The sequence below is a fragment of the Podospora anserina genome, chromosome 6, assembly GCF_000226545.1.
Source record: "Podospora anserina S mat+ genomic DNA chromosome 6, supercontig 2".
Taxonomy (NCBI): Eukaryota; Fungi; Ascomycota; class Sordariomycetes; order Sordariales; family Podosporaceae; genus Podospora; species Podospora anserina.
The window spans coordinates 2,308,911-2,331,931 of NW_001914857.1; the positions used below are offsets into that span (position 1 = coordinate 2,308,911).

The window sequence follows — 23,021 nt, forward strand, 5'->3', positions numbered from 1 at the left end:
ATGTCAGAAAAACCTCTTTCTACGGGCTCAGGGGCGAGCTCCCATCCTAACCCATACCAGGATGTGTCCAGTTGGTGGGCTGCCTTCTTCAAAGGGGGCTTTTCCTGGCGTTGGTTTGGTGGACCTCACCTGTACTTTCGCCCCAACCTCGAGTATGCCGACTCGACACCGTTTTTCGTCACAGATGGTTTGGGAAGGGAAAAGGTGTACAACCAGCCGTTCGAATGCTACATCGACCCATTCACCGGAAAGATTGAGAAACTTTATGTCCAAGCACCTTCTTCCATTTGTCTCCTTGGCTCTGTCGACCCCAATTGCACCTGGAAGCGAACGCCTATTCGAAATGTGACACCGTTTCTCTTGCGGGTAGGCAACCTCCCCTTTCGGTTTATACCGGCCGAGAGGAGGGGTCACAGATCCAAGTTCACCTTTGAAGATTGGTGCATTGTCATTGGAATGTGGATCCCGTCTGTGGCAATCTTTCTCATGTCGTGGACGGTGTATGACCCCTCAGGCCCCGTTGAAGGAAAGGATCCTACCAAATATCTGCCGCTGATGTACCGCGGCCTAAAGTATCCTCGCCTGGCCCGCAACATGCTGGAGAATCGGCACCAAGTCGCTCAGTTGCTCTACAGGTACACTTCCTGGAATACCACGGCGGCACTCTCGTCATACCGGACTTTTCGGCCAAGGTTCCTCAACTACCTGGTGCAGACAGAGCTTCCTGATGGCCGCAAGTTGTTCTCGTTTGAAACACGCCCGGTGCCTGACAATGACATCACCCCATTCATCATGATTGCCTGGTCTTCGGCACACTATGAGCTCAAGTCGAGGGACAACGAGTCCGGGCTGCCCCGCAACAACGAGGGCGACCTCGACGCTCTTCTCTCCGTGGGCGTGAAGGCGTCTGTCAAGTACTTTGGGCTCGAGCCTGAGAAGCAGGATCTACGTCAGCACCCCAAGGCCTTTTGGTGCTCTGCAAACTGTATGCCGCCGACGAAAATGGTAGACCACCTTGGAAGAGTGGTTAATGTGGACGGAGAAGAGAAGGAGCTCCTTGCCAACCAAGATGTAAGCTCGATACTCCCAGTCATTGTGCTGGATGTATATGTCTGACTGACTTTGCGTACCTAGACCTACAGTATCAGCGATATTATTCGAACCGCACAGCATGTGGCCGTTGTGGTTGGTAACTTGCAAAGACCCTGGGTTCCCAACGCACTCCGTGTGTGGGGTGAACGAGTCTGGACTTTACCAGAGATCGTTCTCAGCAAGGGTGAGACAGTCACCGTCTGGCACTGCGGCACTCGACCTTCCATGAAGCCATACGAATTCACCAAGATACCCAAAGCCCTTTTCCCAACCTATGCATGGGCAGACGCCTTGAACTCGCGCCAGCTGATCGAGCACTACGGCAACCTTCACCTCAGCCGTCTCGAGCTCGTCAAGATTGCTCTAGAGTGCTTGATGAGCCGCCATTTCCGTGCGATGCATCCAGGCGACCGTGTTTACGTCCTCATGGGTCTCTTGCGTATCCGGCCTCCCATCGACAGCACCGACACTTCCTTCCAGGCCTTTGCTCGTTTGTCTCTGCCTCAGGACAGTGATCGTCTCATGGAGCGTCTGATCTGTCTTTTGCCCGACTTTCCCGGGCAGAACTGGGAGCTCATGACAGACCAGTACAAGGCTAGCTTGTGGGATGTGTACCCAAACACGCAGATCTGCGCCATTGGCGAAAATGACACGGTGGTGATAGACGATGCCAAGGGCGCCCAGATTCAGTGGTCAGAGTTCACGCGGGTTCGAACGCTGCGGAAGCTGACGGCGAAGCGTGAATTCTTCATCTACTTCCTCGTCTGGTCCCCTTTGGTATTTTTTATCGGCGTCATCCTTGCAGCCCTGTTTCAACCGCCGCCTCCGATGCCGAACTCCATGTATTACTACCCAGCGCCTACCAACCCAGCCTACCAAGCGGGTCTTGCTATCACGATCATCACTCTTCTCTTCTTCATTCTGCCGGCCCCCTATTTCCTCTGGCACATTTACTCTGGAAAGCTTTGGGAAGTGGAGCCGTGCTTCTTTGGAATTGAAGGCTATGTTCCCATCGAGGCGATTGAAGAGAAGCTGTTTGGTACCAGAGGTAGTCATGCTCGTCTTCAGTGGAGCACATGGGGTTCTCCTCTTTCTCGACACACCCAGGGCAGAGTCACTCGGGAGCGGTCGGTCAAGTTCAAGTACCAAGACGCCATCGACCCTGGAACTGGTATCCAGAATGCGGTGCCGGTTCTCAGTCTCGACGGGAACATTGACACGTATCATGTCGAATCGACAGACCCTACCAGCCCCTGTTCGCACTGCTCAAGCAACGCCAGTGGCGGGCGGTATTGTAGCTACCATCCGACCGTGGCTTCCTGTCAGGACATGAGCCGCAGCAAAATGGGCCAGATGAAGGTGTTCACGCTTGTCGACACCTACAACATGACCGTCACACTGTTTTATGCTGTCCGTCCTCCCACGGTTCTGGTACTCGGTGGCAGCGAAGGCGGCATGAAGCGTGCCATTGCCTGTTCCTTTGATATCACGACCGGAACTCTGTACAGGGAAACTGTCTTGAGAATCCCTTCTCAGAGTGCGGATCGCATGGAAGGGCTTGGCCGGCTTCGCCTCGGGCTGGTTCGGCCGTTCCTTGACAATGATGTGCGAAAGACACTCTCCAGCCAGCCCGTACAGCAGCAGCAGTCCTCGACAGTCTTTCAGGAGCAGGCCACTCCCACATCTGTCCATGTGCCCATCGTCCACGAACCAAAAATCTGAGGGTCTCGATGATTTTCAAGTCGGGTTGCCAGCCAAGTCAAATTTCTGTGGTCTTATCTTTCGTAACACATATGGAATGTAATTCTTGGCTGTCTGAGTTTGGTAGTCTTTTCCATAAAAATATATTACGTGCTTGCCTGACAAAGATGGCGAAATCTGGGAAGCCAAGTTAAACTTTGAAGCTATTCCCAGACGGCCAAGTAAAGTGGGTATTTGTGGGTCTGTTGGTCGCCAAGCCAACGCTGCCATGACGCAGATGGGGGCAAGACCCTGCGAGCGATGGTCTTGGCATCGAAAGGTCCCACCTCCATCTCGCCCGGACACGACTGGGCTCACAGGTCTGCGTGTCTGCCATGGACAACGCAGAGACGGGCAAGACAACCAATGTGGAAGCTCTTCTGCAACGACTCCGTCCTACATCCGAAAGTAGGTCAAGCCATAGACGTAGATGTCCTCGCCGTCAACCTTGAGGGAGATGGACTCGACAAAGTTGAAGAGGGCCGGGAAATCTTACTTCCACGCCTTGGCGCCCTTGACCTTGGAGATTTGCGACCACACGAAATCGACCGAGGCGGCGTAGCCAGGAAGACCGAAAGCGCGGTTGCCACCGTTCGCGAACGCAATCGTGTTCAGCCGTTTTAGATTGGACATGAGACTGCAGAGATGCTAAGCGTTAGTCTCCACTCTGGGGGGCTAGATAATTGCTCTAGTAGATGGGTACGTACCCCTTGGTGGTGATTTCGGACTGGAGCTTCTTGGAGCTGATCAAGGGCTTCTGCTTGCCGGGCCCGGCATTGGCGGCCACGGCCGAGGCCAACGCCGTGATGGCGGCGGCGGTCTGGAGGAACTTCATGATACCGTTGGTCTAGAGAATAACGATGCTGCCGACAGGGACCAACGAGACGAGAACAAGGCGACACGGGCAGGCCAGGACGCCTTTTATTTGTGGGCGTCCGTCCCGGAGCACGCCCAGGGCAGGTCGGGTGTACAGTGTGCCGTCTCATGGCACCTTCCCCGCGCTGGTCACGACATGGCGATCATCTTTTTTCCCGGGTATTTTTGCGTGTTGTTGCTATGGCATGCTGGTGTCGGGATGGGGCAGGAAGTATGGCAGCACGGTTCGGAGTCAGATCGGGAAGGTCAACGAGGGACGTCGGAGCTGCCAAGCCAGACGTTGCGCTTCGCCGTTGGCGTTGCGGGGAGACATGGGCCATGCAGTATGCACCGATGATAAGCACAAGGCAAGTCGAAAATGCTCAAAATTCAACGGCCCGGTTCGAGCCGATAATGTTTGTGATGGCATGAGACAAAAGAAGGATTGGAGGAGATGTTGGTCCGATTTCCAGGCAGCTAATGGAAGGTCTGGAAAACGGACTGGACTCGGACGACATCACCGCACTGTGCCGGGTACCTGCAGCATGACAAATTCTCAAGCGTCGCGTCAGAACCCATTGACTGTTCAAATACATTACTTGCGTCTTTATACTGCTATCTCCGGGGTATCATAAGAAAACACAAGTCGGCAATGGCATATACATAATACATAATACACGTTTTTTGAACGACAGACATCGAGTATAACACTCGCACCATTGAGGTGACCCCCCCCCCCCTTTTTTTGTTGTTGTTTTGGCTTCCGCTTCGCCTTCGCGTCTCCAAATCACCATCCGTCTGGTTTTGCTACCCGCTCGGGCTTCCTGTGCTCATTTTGCACATTCGCCGCCACGGCATCCGGTTCCGTCAGCTCGGCGGTGCTGCAGTGGAACGAGCGCTCCTCGAGGATGATGTATTTGCTGTCGGCATCCATGTCGTTGATGGTGTCCAGCTGCGAGATGGACTTGCTGCGCGAGCGTCCCTTGTTCTTAGCATAAGATCCGATGGTGACGACAGTGTTGGTGCGTCCAGTGTTTCCACGGTACCCACCCCCTGATTTGGAGTTGCCGCCCGTTGGACCAGAGGTGCCCCCGAGAGCAGAGTTGCCGAATAGCTTCCTGATGAGGGGGTAGAGGCAGGGAATGCAGGCGCCAATGATGACGCAGTTTGCTTCGATACTGTTTGCCAGGTTAGCATTGTCCGTCCACATGTTCCGTCAAGTTGCTTACTTTGTCCAGAGAACCACATCGTCGACGGTATACGTAAAGTCCACGACCTCGAGGAGGCCACTCAACGTGTAGCACTTGTAGCAAGTGATGACACCGGCACAGTATCCGAAGCCCAACGACGACGAAAGAGCCAGCTTCTTCCTCCAGTTGAGCTGCAGCTGGAAAAGAACGACGGTGGGATAGATGGCGAGATAAAAGTCGAAAAGAACCGAATAAATTCCGAGGGCCATGGCATAGTCGACCGTGATCTGACGGTCCCAGCATTTGCCTGGGGCGTCCAACCACTGCGCACGAGCTGGGGTGCACTGGGCAAAGTTGATGACGAGCATGCCAATGGCGAGGAGACCATAGATGACCGAAACCACCCACATGACCATGCGGTGCGCCCGGCCCGGGTTCAAGATCTTGCGCAGCAAAACCACCACGGCAAACTTGGGGATCGTAAAGGACGACACGCCAGGTACGAACGAGATGACGGTGTAATAGAGGGCTTTTTTGACATCTTCAGGGCTCAGGGTATCAAGATGTCTACCACCACCATGCGAAATGGCGGCACCAGCCAGTCCAACATATATAACACAGAGAGTCTAACGGGGGCCCCGGGTCAGCTTCCAGTCCATCCAAGCGTGGCTTGCTTCGTTCGACATCAACTTACAATGGAAAAGAGAGTGATGTAGTCGTCGAGGTAGATCTTGCCCATCGAGATCACTCTGCTGTACACTCTTGCCGCCACAAACACGATGCCCAGCAACGTCATGGCCGACGTGACGCCTAGGATGGTTGGGCCCTTATTTTCGGCCGCATACCCAGGATAGGGCTCCACGAAAGGGGGAGAAGCTTCAGTGGCAGACATGTTGTCGAAGGATGGTCGTCCTCGTCGTCTTCGTCACAAGAAGAAAAGGTGTGGGAATCGAAAGGTGTTGTCGACCCAAGATGGGTGCTCTGCTGGTCGATCAAGACCAGGCCTGACCGTGAGGAAGATCCAGACAGACGGTACGGACGGGGACGGGGGATCCAGGAAAGTTGGGGAGCGGCAGGGTGATCTTTATCAAAACCTCGGGACCGTTCAAGAGGGCGAACCAGAGGCCCTATCACGGGTAGGTCAACCGCCACTGGAAAAAAGGCACTTGGGGAGCGTCAAACGCAACCATGGGACTCGCTTACACGCCAGGGTAGCAGCGATGTGTTTCTCTGAACGTCTGACCGGTGTGATGGACGTTGGGGGTCCTGCTCGACGCAACATATGCAAGGCACCCGAAAACCGAACCCGGCCTGCAGGGAGCCCAGCGGTGGGCCACGGGCAGAGCTGAAGACTGACAGTGGATCATCATGAGATTCTTCGACTCAGAACCGCAGCATGAGCATCTCTGAAGGGAAGCACGGACAGGCCGTCAGCATGTGGCACACAACGCTAAAACAACTTGAGCTGCCATTACCGACCAACATCCCAACGCACGGTCAATCGCTCAGTGCTTAACCCGAGTAAAGGGCTTTTCAGAACCACTCTATCCCCACCATTATCGCCATCGTCCGCCGTTGCTTCTCCATTGCACAAAGTATAAACGGAAATGGCCTCTCATGCTCTTCACTTTATCCGCACCCAGTGACATGGAAGGTGAACAATGGACAGGGCTCGGTACTTTGGCAGGTCCCATCAAGGCTTGGCGGTGGTTGTGTGGCAGGGCGAACAGATCTTTATGAGGTCCCGATGGAGAGGGCTCTGCTGCTGCAGATGTCCCAGCTAATTTCATCGGATGTTATCAGCGGAATCACCCCGCTTCTCTTACACGACAGGGCACTGCGGAGCAGGGATACGGATCGTACGACTTCACGCTCGGTCGTCTCTCTTACACGACGGGGGCAAACACCGTGCGCAGTGTCGGCAGGCTAAAATCAGGACCTCGATCTCAACGGTCAATCCGCCAATGGACAGCACTAAGGATAAGAAGCAATCTCTTCACCTTGCTTGCATGAAGAGCCCCGAATAACATGATTGCTGCATCCGGCCGACTGCAGAGAATACAACATGAGTGAAGAAGTGTCAGTCACACATTGAAGTGATGCTGGCAGAGGCAGGGCGCCCCCTTTTCCTCCTTACCCTTTTGGAAGTTGTGTACTTTAACCCCTTTCCATTTGCGTCCTTGCTAACAGAGGCCAATGGCAAATGGCAAGCTGCACAGTCAACCCAGTCCATACAAAGCTCCGACACACGTGGGATTGCGTGGAGGACGCTGGAGATCCGCATGCCGATGCGATAACGGCGTTGGCAAGGGCTTCTCTCCATATGCTCCACGGTATCCGTTCAACTACGATTTTAGCCTATCGTTCAGGAGTTCGGACGACGTTTTGTTTCCATCACGCTCACAAGGCAAAACAGACAAGACTTTTAGCAACGCGTGTTAGAAACAGATAGCTCCTGCCAAGCTACCTCGGTCTGTTCTGCCGTAACCCGGGATCCGAGCAAGTGCCCGTGGAAGCCCCTGGCGTGTCTCCATTTGGATAGCTGATGGCATGATGTTTCCAAAGAGGGCAACCAGCCGAGGGCTGGGCGAGAAGGCTGCGAAGTGGCAAGCTAAGGTACCTTATGGTGCTGCCCTCAGATAAAGAGAAGGGACGCAGTTTGTTGCTGGCCTCGTGCAGCCTTCCTCTCAGAAGCCTTGACACATGCAGAGTTGCTGGTCCCTTTTATCGTCAGCTCGGTCAAGCAAGGACATGGGATGGGAAATTCCGCGAAAGTTCAGATTCTGAACCCTGCCACTGATCCTTCACCCCACAGTCTAGGCTAACACTAACCCTGCAGCCGCAACGGACCCCTCTTTCTTTTCCAGCCACGGTCATTCCCCGCCAATCAGCGTCATCAGATACTAAAGAAAGGCTGGGGAAGCTGAAAAAGAACTGAAAAGATCCAGAAGGCCTCCCTTCTTCCTGGCAACAAGCCCCCGGGACGTGAATTGCTTTTGTTGATTGCCGCTCGGACTGGGGTTGAGTCGAGGCAGAGTGGCAGACAAAACTCGGGGCAGGCAATGGCAGGATGAGTGCGGATAAGAAATAATATTCATGCATTCCATTTCTGATGTCACCCACATCCCGTACCAACAATGCTCGAGGTCACATTGGTATACTATTCTCCACTCACCCAATCTTCTCCTGGTCTTCATTCGCGTTTGATATCGTTGCGTTTGTTTTGGTGGTGAAAGATAGCCAGCACCACGTTCCTCTTCGCCATGCCCTGGGTATTTCGGACCGGGTCTGTTGTGTCATTATAGCACTAGGTAATTAGCACAATCTAACCTCATTTTCCTCGTCGAGGTCACTTCCAAGACTGCCGAGGTGAGCAGTGGGCGGGGTACAGCTGGTCAAAGCGAAGTTCTTCAGGGTCGCAGTGCAGCTCACTGCGTTCGCCAACAGCATGCGTGGTGCTGTCGGCAATGCAGCTGCAGCGGAAATTTTAATGATGTCTGCAGGCCATCATATCGTTGGCGCAGGTGGTCGAGCCGCTAAGAGGGGGTTATTCCATGTCTGTCAAAGTCTTTGACCTTTTCCAAGTCTTGTCCATTGTTTCTTAAACCAAATGACGAGGACTGGACAAGACGATATATCCCAAAAGTCTTTGTCATCGGCGAGTTGCATTGCAACGTTGCCTGGAGGAAAGAGGAATAGCCCGGGGTGCTATTGGATTCTGCTCGCCGGCGTCACCATATCCGGGGACCTGACGAGACCCGTCTCCTCTCCTTTCCGGCGAACATCCTCGACTACCACGTGGAACTGGGGCTCGGCAGCGGACGGTGACCGGGCAGGTTAAATAGCACTGGACATCCACCCCCTTCAACCTTCTCATCTTGTTGCAGCAGTCGCTTCCAGCTTCAGTCACTCATTTCTCCCCCAGCTGCAGCTCTCTCCGCACACTCGGTCGCTTCCGTACGCGTATTTTTCCTCATTATTAGCCCCCCGGGTTACAACCATCATGCTGCCTTCTCTGGCTCTCCTTCCGGCCATTGCCGGCCTCCTCCCCTCTGTCTCGGCCGCGGCTCTCTCGAGCAACGCCCAAAAAATCGAAGACCGTGCCATCACTCCCCTTGCATGCCTCTTCTTTGGTGATATCGTTTCGCCATGGTGGCTCAACAGATGCAAGCAGCACCTCGACATGGTGGTCATTGACCTCCGGTCCGCTGAAGAGTATGCCGTTTCCCACATCCCCGGCAGTATCAGCGCTCCCTTTGAGCCCATCTCCGCCTGGTCTCAGATGGGCCCCGGCGATCTCCTTCTCGAGCTCCCAGAGTACAATGACCTCGCCGCCTTCCTCGGCTCCATCGGCGTGGGAAACTCCCCATCCACCGCCACCAAGATCGTTCTCGTCAACGGCGTCGGTGTTCCCGCCTTCCCTCAGGCTGCCGGGCCCCGTGTGGCCCTGACCCTCAAGTTTGCCGGTCTCTCCACGGGCCGTGTTGCTATCCTGGATGGTGGATTCCCTGCCTGGACCTCCGAGTCTCTTCCCAGCACCACCGAGGTTCCCGTCCCTGTTCCCAAGACCTTCATCTCCTCTCCTGACAGGAGCTTCCTCGTCGACATCAACTACGTCGCCTCCAAGATCAACAAGAACAGACAGGGCATCTTCATCCTCGACGGCCGTGACCAGGCTGTCTACAACGGCTCTGTCCTCGAAGAGTGGGCTCAGAGACCCGGCCACATCCCTTCGGCCAAGAACCTCCCCACACAGAAGGTCTGGAACCCGGATGGAAGCTTCAAGAGCACCTTTGAACTTCTCGCCCTGCTCCGCCAGCAAATCGGCTATGGCGCTTCTCGTTCATACGGTGAGATCATTGTGAGCTGCGGCGTTGGTGGATACGCCTCGGGGCTTTACTGGGTGCTCACGAGAATGCTTGGATTCGACAATGTGAAGTTCTTTGACGGAAGCGCCCAGCAGTGGAGCAATGAGGGCTACCCTATGGAGTTGTAGCCACAGAATGGAGGCGTGAAGAGTGGGGCTTTTTTATATAATAATAGTTAAACAGTGTACCTTTGCAATTGGACATGGATTTGAACTTGGTGGTCGTGATCGGGGTGTTTGGAATCGCGATTGTTTTTGGTCCCTAATTTTGAGCCTTTTCGATATCTGATGCCAAGTTTGAGCTTGTACCAGACAGACCATTCCGACTGTAGACTAGCGTCATGGACGAGATAAGATGGTTGACCAGCAATCGCTGCACTCTGCAGCACTGTGGGCCCAACCTTTTTTTAAATCAGACCTCACTTCCTTTTTTCTCACATGCACCACATGTCTGCGCAGAAATGGATCACGATATTTTTGCGGCGAACCACACTTCAGATGGACCACAAAGTGGATGGGTAGCAACAACCAAAGTCAACAGAACAGGGATATCTTGGTATCAATTGTCTGCATCGGGGAGGTGTGCGTGATGCTTCGGAAATTACTTGTGTCTGTGCTCGCTTGGTCTCCTTGGCGTGTATCATTCACGAATCACACCTCAATGCCCCCTTCAAAAAAATCCGAGTTGTTTATTGACTGAAGAATTTGTTAAGACACAGGGGGAACAATCACTACTACAACGCAACTGATACAGGAGGAGGCAATGAGCCTGAGTGAAACGCTCTTCCGTCAGTGTGGTATTGCCTGTTGTTTACCGAGTGAGACTGTTATGGTTTGGGACAATGAGACTGGAAATGGTTTCTTCCCCGATGCAAGAAGCCCAAAAGAGGTGAGGCAACATCCCTTTTTGACCGATATCGAGATTTTGACATGACCACAAAATTTTCTTCGATGGATCGTGGGTGAGGTATCTTCCATGTTGGAGTCTGCCGTGTGCCCCGAGTTCACAAAGAAGGTTTGGTGATGCTTGGCATCCAAACCACCTCTTTTTAGTGTAGGTAGTTTCACCACTCGGAAAATTAAATGCCTTCCTTCATGTTCGGGTTGTCAACGGCCTCTAAGACTTGAGACTTGAGACAAGCATATCTGTCGTCTAAATAGCGCAGAACTAAGCATTTGTCTAAAAGTCCTTCACACCACGAAGGATTTTCACCTTCAGGTAATAGCAAAAGGCCTCACCAACGAACCTGCGATGAAGGCAATTGACCTGACCATTGGTGCGCTGATGTAGTACTCACGTACTCCCGTCACTGTCACTGTTGCACACAAGTCGGAGCTTTCTTATTTGTTGGGGATTGCAAAAAAGAACAACTTTATGTGGCAATGTGGTGATATCAAGTCAATTCCCAGTCGATTTTGGCCGTGGGAGCTCTGCCGAATCGTCATTTGATGCAGATAATTCCACAAAAAGTGCAAAAGAATGTGTGGTTTATGTGGATCGAACACATGACCTTCAGATTAATGATTGAAGTGGACTTCAGTCTGAAGCTCTCCCAACTGAGCTAAACCCGCAAACTTGGATGGCTCAACAACCAGTCTCTTGGTCTGAATAGCAGTGGCTGTTGACTGTACATGTCACACCACATGGTAAATAAACAACAGTAGGTAAATATTGGTGAACAAACATGTGGAAGTAAATTGTTTTGAACAATGAGATTGCAATGGGTTCTATGGAATATACGAAGGCTGTCAAGTATACCTACTCGTGAAAAGCCAGCTAATTGGAAATGATGATCAAGTTCACTTTGTAAGATCATGAATTGGTCTCACATCATGATAATAGCTATGTAGCAGGTTTAATAGGGGTTGAATGATAGTCTACAGTGCCATTTCTTCTGTGTGGGGGAGGCTTATCTACCAGTTGAATGGTACTGGCAACATTTCAGTTTCATGATGCGAATGTTATTGCCGCTGACACCTCTCAACATATCATCAACCGAGGGTCCCACACCTTCATGAGAAACTTAAGACCTGTCCTTAACACAACTCAAATAAACAGCACTGCACAACGTGAATAAAGCCAAAGGATAGAACACAAGTGTTGAAATGCGATATAAAGGCCTTCAAAACAGTGAAAAGGTGTTGTAAGGTAGTTCAAACGACATTAAAAGCTAGTTTTCAGGTCTTTGGAGACAGCAACAGGCCCTAAAAGATTGTTGATGGGGGCTTAATGATAGCTCACAGTGCCCCTGAGGTATCTTGTTTGGGGTGTGGAACACAGAAAAGCAACCCCCAAACAATTCATTCGGCCTTTATGTTACTCGCGACAATATCTACGGTAGAGATAACATGCACCGTCGTAATCGAGGGTAATCGCACATCCCCTCTCCTCCCGATCCGCACCGCACAACATTCCTGGAACAAACCTTCCTCTCTGGGAGACATAAACCTGGTTTACTTCAGCGACGGCTCAGCAAACAAGAGACCAGCGGCATGTTCTTCCTGCCCCGACCCCAAGGACCAATCAAAGCGTGGCGGCTACGCCATCGTATTCAAAGAATTCTGCCCCGGTGATGCTGGCCATGGCGAGGTACACGCCTGCGGATGGTCCATATCCGTCCTGCACAACCACCTAGCTGAAGCAATCGCGGTCCTCTAGGCTCTCACCCACGCGCTCCAGCAGCTGCGCCCGGCCGCACTCAACCGTCCTCTCCCGAAAAGAGCCAGCTTACAAGTTTTCACCGACGGCCAGGGTGTGCTGAAGCTAATCGCCTCAGGCAAGCACCCGCATGCCAGCCCAGTCTTGTCCCGGCTTTGGTCGCTCGTCCTGAACAAGACCAACACAGCAGCGTAGGAGCTGGCCGTGTTAACCAAGATCAACATCACCCTGCACTGGATACCCAGCCACCTCCCAGAGGACAAGGCCCCCAAGGCAAAACCGCATTCCCTGGCTGACAAGCTGGTCGGCAAGGCTACGCAAAGGGGCCAAGCGCTGGCCTCTGACAAGAAAACGGGGTTGTATAAAGAGTTGGATGAAACCACCGGGGTGTTCAGTGCGTTCGAGCACGAGTTTTTCCAGGCTTATGTTGTTGTGGCGGGTGTACCGTTGCCTACAATGCCGAAGGCCATCATGTCCCACTACAAATCGTCTAGCGCGGTCGCTAGTGTCGCCTCGCCGCTGCTACTACCACACCTAGAGACGACCAGAGTAGCCCTCCGAGGCTTCGGAACTCCTCCTACAAGTCTAAACAAGGATTTGCGACCGAAAATTGACGGCGGGAATACACCGACTGTCGCGCCAGCAATGTCATTTTCCAGTAATACTATTACCTGTTAAATGGCAGGCATCACTTGTCAAATTTGATTTGTTGCTGCCCCTAGATGATTGTTGACAAATATTCTTGTCCTGACCTTAGATGGACGGCAGAGCAGGTGGTGACAAGTTAAACCCTGTCCGTAGCTATACCAGTGCTCTCGAGCCGCAGCATCAGACATTGCAATGAATCTCGGAGAGCTTGTGTAAGCTAGTTGAGCAACCAACAAGGCCTCCTCAGCTGGGGCATGTGTATCCGTCGCGAGCCCACAAATGGTCGGCCGACAGCCGTGAAAATACAGAGCGTTTCCCAGAAGAAGATGAAAAGGCTTGACACCAACGTCATGAGGATGGAAATTGAAGAAATATATCGACAATCCAGAGGCTATGTTGATCTCGCCTAGAGGCGTTACCTCGGCCTCGGGCGTTGCCTGCGGTGTAGGGGGGAGTATCACGGCGCTCGAGTTCTTACATTGCTCTACATGTTGTCAAGAACATACTACTCGACGGCTTAGCGCAGGAAGTGAAACTAGGACTCGAGGTGCCAAGGGGGTAAAACATCGAGAGATCTTGTACAAAACGTATTACTACACCCTTCAAGTCCTACAGAACCAACTCATTAACCCCACAGATGAGCCCGCTTCACACCAATTTCCATCAACCAGACACAAGTCACTCCTCTTCCAGGTCGGCCGGTGGTTCCTGCCCTGTCTGCTCCAGAGGGCCCAACAACTTATCCATTGCTCGACATCCATGAGGTTGACAATGTTCAAACCACCAACTGTATTGAAATGTAGATACATGTAGGGCCATAATTGACCAGTCACAGGCCCTGAAAATTGTCCTCTTCCATCTAGGTCTACATCACCTGCCACCCCACAACCACACCTACGAGCTCATCACCGAGAACCACAACGCGGCAAAAACACCGCCTCAAAAGGCCCAGCCTTCAAAATCAAATTGTCCTTCGACTCCGTTCGGATCCTCTTCCCATCCTCCCCCGGCGCCTTCTCCCAAGTATAGTTATACACCGTGTACGCCATCACAAGCCGAAGGACGCTCATGGCCATCCTCTTGCCGACACAGTTATTCGGACCGACAATAAAGGGGATGAACGCCTCGGCATTTTTGACATACTCTTTGTTGTCGTCCAGCCACCTTTCCGGCCTAAACTGAGCTGGCTCGGCGTAGAACTGTTCGCTGCGGTGGAGGGCGTACGCCGGGACCCGGACCGCCACGCCCCCGGAGATGTGGACGCCATCGACCGTGATGCCTTCGGGGGGTGTCCGTCTGGGGCCGTTGCTGGCGATCGGGTTGTCGACACGCATTGTTTCGTTGATGAGGGCGTCGAGGAGGGGGATTTTGGAGAGGTCTTGGTTGGTGAATTCGTCTGGGATGGTTTTGCCGTAGGCCTTTTGAAGTTGGACGTGGAGGAGGTCTTGGTAGTGGGCGTGGTTGGCGAGCTGGTAGAACAGGTGGGCGAGGACGGCGCCGATGGTATCACTGCAATGATGGAGATCAGTCACCGAGAATATCTTCTGAGAAAAAAAGACCTACGTCGCTCCGGTCAGGACCAAAGCCGCGTCCGAGTACAAGATGATTTTGTTGGTAAAGGCAATTGGCTTTTCGGATCTCATGTCGTCCAGGAAGTGCTGCAGGATGTCGCCCTTGTTGTTGTCTTCCGCCTGTTTTTCGGTCTTGTGTCAGCTTTGTTCATCTTCAGACCAACAGTATCACAGTCCTAACTTACCGCGGCCCTCCTATCAGCCATCAACATTGTCAACTGGTCAAACTCGGCGGCTGTCTTGCTCAGCTTCAGATTCTGGGCAATGCTAAGTAGCCACGTCAATTCTCCCATTTGTCCAATCTTTCCAAACATGCTCTCTAACAAGTGTAGCATCCTGTGTTCCTTTCCGGCTTCAATCGATCGGAACTGGTGCGAAAACCCAACCTTTCCCATGTGATCAAAAGGGATCAAGAGCGAAAACAACGAAGTGTCAATCGGTTTACCATTGAAGCTCGCAACCTTTGCCAACCAGGTATGGCAGACCTCTCGTGTTTTCGGCTCGTGGATCGCCAACGCTAAAAGACAAATTCTATCAGTACACATGCTCTCCCCCGCAATGATCTACTACTACGCTTTGTACTCACCCTTGGTAGAAAACGCCCGCTCCCACACCTTTCTCCGAGGCGCGTGTTCTTCCCTCGTCATAATGGAGTCGAGGTTATACTCCCCCTCGAAATGGATAACATCATAGACTCCGGCATTCAGCTTCCTGCATCCGCTGTCTCTCATGTGGATCTTTCTGATCCCTTCGACCGAACACATAAAGACTTCGTTAGGGGCTACGCGCACAAAGTTGCCGTATTTTTCAAACAGGGCCGCTTGCTCGAGGTGCTTTTGGCCGTTGCGAGCTGCGTACAGGCTCGTGAGCTTGGTTATCTTGGCCAAAAATGGACCAGGGATGTGGCGTAGGGGGTGGAAGAAGAGGCGGTAGATGATGATGGAGGTGAAGAGGGCGGCGAGGTAGGAGAGGAATAGGGTGGTGGAGAGGAGTAAACCTGGGAGGAGGGAAAGGCGGGCTGTTGCGTAGACGGTGAGGAGGAGGTACGAGGTGAGGTGGAAGAGGATGATGCGAAGGGCGGAGGTGTCGTGAAAGCCATGGATGAATCAGCAGGCGTGGGAGAGCAAGCCTGTGAATGAGGCAAGGAGGCAGGGGAGGACAAGAGGGGGAGGGTTGGAGCCATCGCTAGGAAAGAGGAGGAGGTCCATTTTGGTGGAGGTAGACATGCGGAGAGGCGAAGAGCATGAGAGCAGGGAATGGGATTGTGGCTTCTATGTCGCTATCTATAGGTACCAAGCTCCAAGACCTTCAAGCTGGAGTCGTGTTAGTGTCGTGCCTCACAAGAGGTGTGATGTGGCATCACTGCGGGGACTGGGACACCAAGACCCTGTTATCTTGGCGGATTATCGCTCTGCAGTAGGCAGTTGGTAACTTCGGGCCTGGACAGAGAGATCAGATCATCGCTGAAGTTGTGGGGTAGAGGCCTTTATAATGGTTAGCTAAGATCTCCTCCCGCTGTCGAAACAGCGTTTGTCTTATCCTTGCTGCTGATGACGCGGCCCGGGTGGTGCATATGCATGCCGACGGAGTTTGGCGGGGGTTGTCTTATCCCCTGCCGAGAGGCATGTTGGTGAGATTTATGCGGGCCAGTGGGTAGAATATAATTGTACTCATGCAACGAACTTGTGCAAACGGGTATGATGACGGCTTTGTGTGTTTGAGGCTCGCAAAACCAATGTTGTGAAACACTGCTGATAAATAGATATTTCGACGACCTCCCGTCATTGTGATTCATTATGAGCGATTGGCCAGGGACGATTGGTGAGTGGCGTGATACTAACTAGCATGCTGACATGCTGCAGACAGGCAATTATTGATCGAGAAATGCAAATGCGGTTCAGCACTTGGTTGTCCTTTCTTCACATCCCGTTAGACCCTCCTTGGAAAGCATCTCTGTCTGGCCAATTCAAGGCAGCGAGTCGCAAAACGCCTATCTCTGCCTAGGTACCCCGCCATCCCACGTCTACAGCGAATGCAGAGTCAACTGCCGGTCCACATATCAAGCAACCCGGGGAAAATGAAGTCGTATTCCACCCCATCCTCGCGAGTCCCCGACATGAATCACGCTTACACGATATGCAACAACATGTGCTTTAAGGGTACAGGGCGGCAGCGGGGTGAGCTTGTGTATCCTTTGAACAACTCCCCCGCGCACGGGTTTCCTAATTCGAAGTAGTGGCGCAGTTATGGCCTTGATTCTATTCACGATCTACACCGTGAGGGCCTCTGAGAAGCCGCAGCGTTACATAATCGCGGTTGGTTCTCTGGTACGACGTTACACCTAGTTTACATGCATGGAACTATATGGTGATATTGCCATGTCGGTTCGCATCTTCTGCAGCTCTCGAGGAAACCGGTGAGAGATAAGACTATGTTCTCCTCGTCTTGGCTACAGCAAGGCAGACCTTGTGGCGAGGTCGGTATGGGATGGGGGTTGCAGCAGCACCCATGTGAAACTAGAAGGCAGTGAGCTTCGAGTACAAGAAGACCACTCACCCTGGCCTGTGGAGTTTATCTTGAAGATCCAGTCCCTCCTGTCAAGCCTTTCTCATCCAGGCCCAGGATCAAAGCAAAATGGACTTCTTCGACGACCTGATCAACCTTAACTTCGACCTCGACCCCACCACCGCCCTCACCCTCGCAGCAGGCTCCTTCGCAGTCTGGTACATCACCACCGCTTTCATCTCCTGGTACCGCTACCGCCACCTCCCCGGCCCCTTCGTCGCCAAGTTCTCCTACATCTGGCAGGTCTACACCATCGCCACCGGCCGCGTCAAAGAAAACTACATCAACCTCCGCGAGTATGGCCCCCTCGTTTTGACCGCCCCGGGCACCGTCGTCACCAGCGATCCCGAAATCTTCCGCAGGGCCAACGGTGCCAGGAGCAAGTATGATCGATCCCCTTGGTACGCGGCGGGCAAGTTCAAGCATGACACCACCAATATGGGGACTTTGATCGACACCCCCGAACATGACGCGATCAAGTCCAAGACTGCCGGGCCCTATGCCGGGAGGGAGGCAGAGGGTGGGTTGGAGAGTGTTGTTGATGCCCAACTGGTGAGACTTGTGGATTTGATCAAGCGAAAGTATGTCTCTAGGAACGGGGAGTTGGTGCAGACGGACTTTTCCAAGATCTCGCGGTTCTTTACACTGGATGTGATCTCCAAGCTGCTCTTTGGGACCCCGTGGGGCCATCTGGATGAGGGGATCGATGTACTTGGTTGGTGTGTGGCGATGGACGACAGGTTGGTGTTGATGTTCTTGATGATGGAGCTTCCTGCGTTGAGGTACCTCTTTGGCGGAAGCTATGGGCTTTTGAGATGGTTTGGACCGCAGCCAGGCGATAAGTCTGGGTTGGGAGTGGTCATGGGCTACGTTAACAAGCTCATTGGAGAGCATTTTACCGACAAGGATTTGAAGCAAAAGGACATGATGAGCGGCTTCATTCGCAACGGACTGTCAGAGATGGAATGCCAGGGTGAGGCACTCCTTGTAATTTTGGCGGGCTCCGATACTTCTGCGGTTAGTTATATCACTACCCAACATGAGAAAATACAACTGACACATCCCAGGGAACCATCCGCTCCACCATCCTCTACCTCATGTCCAACCCCCAAGCCTACGGCCGCTTCAAGAGGGAGATCAAAGAAGCCCTGCAGCAAGGCAAAGTCTCCTCCCCCATCACCAACGAAGAAGCCCTCAAGCTCCCCTACCTCCAAGCCATCATCACCGAAGCTTCCCGGATCGGCACCCCCTTGACCTTTGGTCACTACAAGGTCGTCCCCAAGGGCGGCGATACTGTGAACGGGATGTACCTTCCGGCAGGAACGGAAATCGGACATAACGCCCTCTCGTTGACGCACAATAAGGAGATCTTTGGTGAGGACGCGGATATCTTCAGACCGGAGAGGTTTCTGGAGGCGGACCCGGAGAGGAAGGCACACATGTTGAAGGCGTTGGATATGCTGTTTGGGTCGGGGAGGTGGACTTGCGCAGGCAAGAACTTGGCGCTGATGGAGTTGAATAAGATTTTCTTTGAGGTAAGTTGATGGGTGTGGTGATGTGGTGATGTGAGGAGAGGTTGCTTACGAGGTTTACTTCACAGTTGCTGAGGCACTTTGACTTTCAGATTGTCAATGTGCAGAACCCGGTCAAGGAGAGGGCGTATTTGACTAAGTTGCATGAGGATATGTTTGTGAGGATTACGGAGACGGATTGGAGTACTATTTGAGGGCTTGCTAAAGGGGTTTGCGTGAACTTCTTTGTATTTGTTATGAGTTGTTATGAGGGGATCTTTGATGGCGTTTATCTGGTCTTTTGTATTCTTTGATCAAACGCGTGGCCTTTGTCTTTCAGAGATTAAGAGTTACCTAGCTGGAATGAAGTTTTGAACCAAAGCACGATATAGTGAACTGGGCATGCTCCTCTTAAAAGAATAAATGGCACAGGAGCTTGAATGAAGAACTTAAAGGGTAACTAACAGACTAACAAATAGGTTGGATGACCAGGAAATGGACCACATGTGGATCTGGTCCACCACCACCACACCAGCCACACAACCTTGTTGAGATTACCCCTGAATGATCACACTGGCCACAACAAGACTAATATTGGGTCAATTTCTATGGGAGTTATACCAAAATGTAGCTCAATCACTGTCAGAGTCAGACATTGCATCTGCTTCTCGCTTGCGCCTGGTTTGAACCCGATGACGTGCGCTGCGCCGCACAGGCTGGGCTGGCTCTGGCTGCTCCACATCCTCCTTGGCTACCACTTCTTCCTCCACCACCCTCCCTTCAATGCGGGCCTCTTCCAGTTCACAGAGTCTCACAAACTTGGAATTCGAGTCTTCTCTATTCAACTTACGCCTTTTCTTGCTTCCTAGGCCTTCTAGGCGTTCTGTTGGTGCCTTACCGCATCAGCTTTGTAGATAGATGCCTCAGATCTCAGTGTGAGTATAGTACTAGTAAGAGTCCTTGCCGCAGGCCGTTTTCCGGCCGGCGTATAGTTCTTAAGTAGGTCCCTGACCTTCTTGGCCACCTAGGAATCCCCCACGGTATGGAAAGTAGGTGTTTTTAAAGAGAGATCTAACGGCACTACAGGGACTACTACCTAGCTTAAAAAGAGCGGTTTGCGCCTACGTATAGGCCATAATCCTATCCCACGCTAGCCGCTAATAATATTTTTTTTCCTAAAACCTTACTTACGGGTAAAGTTATATAGCCGGACTAAGTCGACTTTACTATTAAGTATATAGTTAGTAAGGGCGTCGTTTATAATTATAAGCTTTTTATATACCTTCTTTATACTAGAAAAGTAATTAATATTAAAAGGTTAAAGGACGTAAAAGTAGTAGGGGGGTAGGAAAAGAAAGTAAATATTATTTTTATAGTACCAGATTATAAAGTCGTTAGTAATATATAAACTATAATTATTATAAATAAAAAGATAGGATTTTAATAGATTTTTAAATTTAGTTTTTAATATAAAAACCTTTTTAAGCTAATTAACGGTAAGATTATTATTAATTTAACTATTTTTTAATATAACTATATACTAATCCTTATTTAATTAATCTTTAAACTATTATTTTTAAAGGTTTTTACTTTTAAAAATAATTTCGGGGGGAAGGACTCTCCTGTTTTATAAAATATATTTAAGTATAGTAGTCTAGTGTTACACCCCAAGTATAATAACCCCGTGAAGGAACCACTGGGTGGTTCCCGAGGTGCTGGGACACCTCAGCCAATTATTGGGCCAGGGATGGAAAGACCTATAAAGTTCCTATGTAACTAATCAGGAGGTGTTTAGTTTAATCAGTGGCCAAGACTACTAAGCACACTAAGTATATCGATTATAAAAGATTGTGACGAACCCCTGTACAGAACCTCTAAAAGGGATACTGGTTAAAGGTAACTTCTAACAATTGGTTCGGTGCAGCTAAACAGTGCACAACAAGATGTCTCAATATAAACACTAGCTACCGTGAATATAAGCTTGAATTGCATACTGCGGAACTATCTATCTACACTAGCCAGTTCCTCCGTATATATAGACCTTGGGGCCGTAAGGTGCTCGCCCTGCTATGGGCCCGATTACTCCTAGCACATTGCATCCTGCATTGTGCTCGTCGTGCTATACCTCTGATCACTCCTAGCACATTGCATCTGCATTGTGCTCGTCGTGCTATGCCTCTGATCATCCCTAGCATCTTGCATCCTGCAGACTGCTCGTGAGCCTTAGCGCTATAGCACTTTTGCCTAGCCCTGATCGGCTTGTTCCCTGACTTCCTAAATGATTGGCTAGGGGCGACCTGCGCCCCACATGTGGCGCGACCTGCCGTTAGGTTAACTGTAACAAAGATTGCTTAGTCTGCTCAGCCGCCAAGACCACTGAGTATACTAAGTAAGGTATAAAAATATTTTAGAAATATATGTAGATAGCTGCACATAAATAGGAGGGAGCGCCTAGCCTCTCCGTGTCGAGGAATCTGATTCCTTACGTAAGTAATTAAATTTATTTATCTATAATCTACTCTTAAGTAGTTTTTTATAGAACGACCTATTATTAACAGTAAACCCCTTATCTAAGACGCTTGTCATAACCTTCGATTATCCTATTATATTTACCTCTAGCATACTACCTTGCAGTCTGTATCTACTCCCGGTGCAGGTTGTAATATCTAGGTCCTTCTTTTATTCTATTTAATATATATAGATTTCTTATTTTATTTTAAAAACTTAATAACTAAACCGTTTTCTCTTTAACCTTTTATTATATTTATCTTATTATAATTATATTTATACCTAAACTTAATTTAATTAATAATAAAATATAAATTAAAAAACTTATTAATATTCTTTATAGTAATTTCGTTAACTCTAACGTAATTAATTTTCTTTTTAATCTTTATTTTAATATCGGGATAACGATTAATAAAGTATAATACTTAATACTTATTAAGGGGGTTAAAATCGCTTTATTTAATTAGTAAACTAGCCGCTAAAGCTATTATATTAATATAAATAGGAATATAATTAAAACTTTTTTAACGGAAAATCTATTAAATAATAAAGTTTTTTTAACCGTAAGAAAATCGCTATTAGTTTTTATAAATAAAGTTCTTTAATAAAATACTATTAATATAGTGCGTTAGGGTAAAACGTAAAATCCTATATTTATTAAACGCTTTTCGTTAATTTATACTAATAGCAATATTTTTCTAGGTATTTTTAATTTCCTCCTCGGTATATTTAGCTATTGTTAAGTACCTAAAGCAAAAAAAAGTAAAAGAAAAGCTTTATTTTTGGTCTTTATAAGTAAAATATAAAGTATATATTAATATCGGGGGGTTTTCGGAGGTCCAGGGTTGTGGAAGGTTTAATGTGGGTAGATAGCTTAGGTAGTTCAAACTTACCTGAGCCACATCTATATATAGTCTACTTCCTTATTATCCAACCTATAGTGGAATAGAGCAGACCCCCAGTACACTAAGTACGGAAAGCCTTTTAATGCTAACCTATAGGAGGCTTCGAGCGCAACAAATGGCTGGATAATAGCACATCTCCCCCCCACTACATACAAATTATAAAATATATAACGTGTATAATAAGCGAGCGCCGTAGATAAGCGAGCGCTGTACTTTTCGACGCGACCTAACCCTCTACCTTTAACATTCCATTTTTAAACTAAAAACTATATTTTTTACCTCTAACGAAACTAAAGTAATTCTGGCCGCTAAAGCTATAAAAAACAATAAAAACCTAAGTAAACGAGCCGCAACGAAGATCTATAAAGTTAACGATAGAACTATTCGCCGTCGATTTACCGGTATACTTATACGACGTAATACTTTAATTAATTTACGTAAACTTACGGATTTAAAAGAAAAAACAATTATTTAATATATAATTAAGCTATTTATATGCGTATTTTATCCCCGGCTTTCGTAGATAAAAAATATAGTTAATCGATTACTATACGAACGCGACGCGCCTCCTATTAGTATACGATAGGCTTATAATTTTGTTAAACGTTAGTTAGAACTTCGGATACGTTTTACGTATAAATATAATTATTAAAGGGCTAAATATAAGGATTTAAAGGTTATTAGTAAGTAGTTTACCCTCGTACGGAATACTAAGGCTAAATATAGTATTATAAATAATAATATTTATAACTTCGACGAGATTAGGTTCAGAATAAGCATTATCGTTACTATTATAATTATTATAATTTCTAATAGCTATAGTAAAGCTAAATAGGTTTAGCTTAGTAATCGTAAATGGGCTACGATTATTTAAGGTGTAAATACTTTAGGTTAGGCTATCTTACTATTT

General features: G+C 49.7%; 5 protein-coding genes across 5 annotated transcripts, besides 10 other annotated features; 3 read left to right on the plus strand and 2 right to left on the minus strand.

Moving 5' to 3' along the window:
- Positions 1-2,814, plus strand: PODANS_6_50 (uncharacterized protein; the record flags this gene model as incomplete). The annotated part of the gene is made up of 2 exons (XM_001910484.1): positions 1-1,097; positions 1,143-2,814. The coding sequence occupies 2 exons, from the start codon at positions 1-3 to the stop codon at positions 2,812-2,814; spliced, it is 2,769 nt and encodes a 922-aa protein (XP_001910519.1).
- A 425-nt stretch (positions 2,815-3,239) lies between these two features.
- Positions 3,240-5,627: a repeat region (rgion duplique sur le chromosome 6).
- On the minus strand, positions 4,475-5,769 carry PODANS_6_40 (uncharacterized protein; the record flags this gene model as incomplete). Its single annotated transcript, XM_001910485.1, has 3 exons — positions 4,475-4,865; positions 4,917-5,503; positions 5,572-5,769. The coding sequence occupies 3 exons, from the start codon at positions 5,767-5,769 to the stop codon at positions 4,475-4,477; spliced, it is 1,176 nt and encodes a 391-aa protein (XP_001910520.1).
- A 3,111-nt stretch (positions 5,770-8,880) lies between these two features.
- On the plus strand, positions 8,881-9,873 carry PODANS_6_30 (uncharacterized protein; the record flags this gene model as incomplete). Its single annotated transcript, XM_001910486.1, has 1 exon — positions 8,881-9,873. The coding sequence occupies one exon, from the start codon at positions 8,881-8,883 to the stop codon at positions 9,871-9,873; it is 993 nt and encodes a 330-aa protein (XP_001910521.1).
- A 1,354-nt stretch (positions 9,874-11,227) lies between these two features.
- Positions 11,228-11,316, minus strand: a tRNA (tRNA-Phe).
- A 2,640-nt stretch (positions 11,317-13,956) lies between these two features.
- PODANS_6_20 (uncharacterized protein) lies at positions 13,957-15,386 on the minus strand (the record flags this gene model as incomplete). The annotated part of the gene is made up of 4 exons (XM_001910487.1): positions 13,957-14,560; positions 14,615-14,742; positions 14,808-15,139; positions 15,209-15,386. The coding sequence occupies 4 exons, from the start codon at positions 15,384-15,386 to the stop codon at positions 13,957-13,959; spliced, it is 1,242 nt and encodes a 413-aa protein (XP_001910522.1).
- Positions 13,999-15,785: a repeat region (rgion duplique sur le chromosome 5).
- A 1,840-nt stretch (positions 15,786-17,625) lies between these two features.
- On the plus strand, positions 17,626-18,913 carry PODANS_6_10 (uncharacterized protein; the record flags this gene model as incomplete). Its single annotated transcript, XM_001910488.1, has 3 exons — positions 17,626-18,204; positions 18,255-18,722; positions 18,788-18,913. 3 exons carry the CDS (start codon positions 17,626-17,628, stop codon positions 18,911-18,913), a joined length of 1,173 nt encoding a protein of 390 aa, XP_001910523.1.
- A 261-nt stretch (positions 18,914-19,174) lies between these two features.
- Positions 19,175-20,352: a repeat region (transposon pelobate copie 15).
- Positions 20,353-20,356: 4 nt separating this feature from the next.
- Positions 20,357-20,546: a long terminal repeat (LTR rana).
- Position 20,547: 1 nt separating this feature from the next.
- Positions 20,548-21,020: a long terminal repeat (LTR crapaud).
- A 28-nt stretch (positions 21,021-21,048) lies between these two features.
- Positions 21,049-21,363: a long terminal repeat (LTR rana).
- A 190-nt stretch (positions 21,364-21,553) lies between these two features.
- Positions 21,554-22,144: a repeat region (transposon pelobate copie 15).
- Positions 22,099-22,144: a long terminal repeat.
- A 133-nt stretch (positions 22,145-22,277) lies between these two features.
- Positions 22,278-23,020: a repeat region (transposon discoglosse copie 3).
- The last annotated feature ends 1 nt before the right edge of the window (position 23,021 follows it).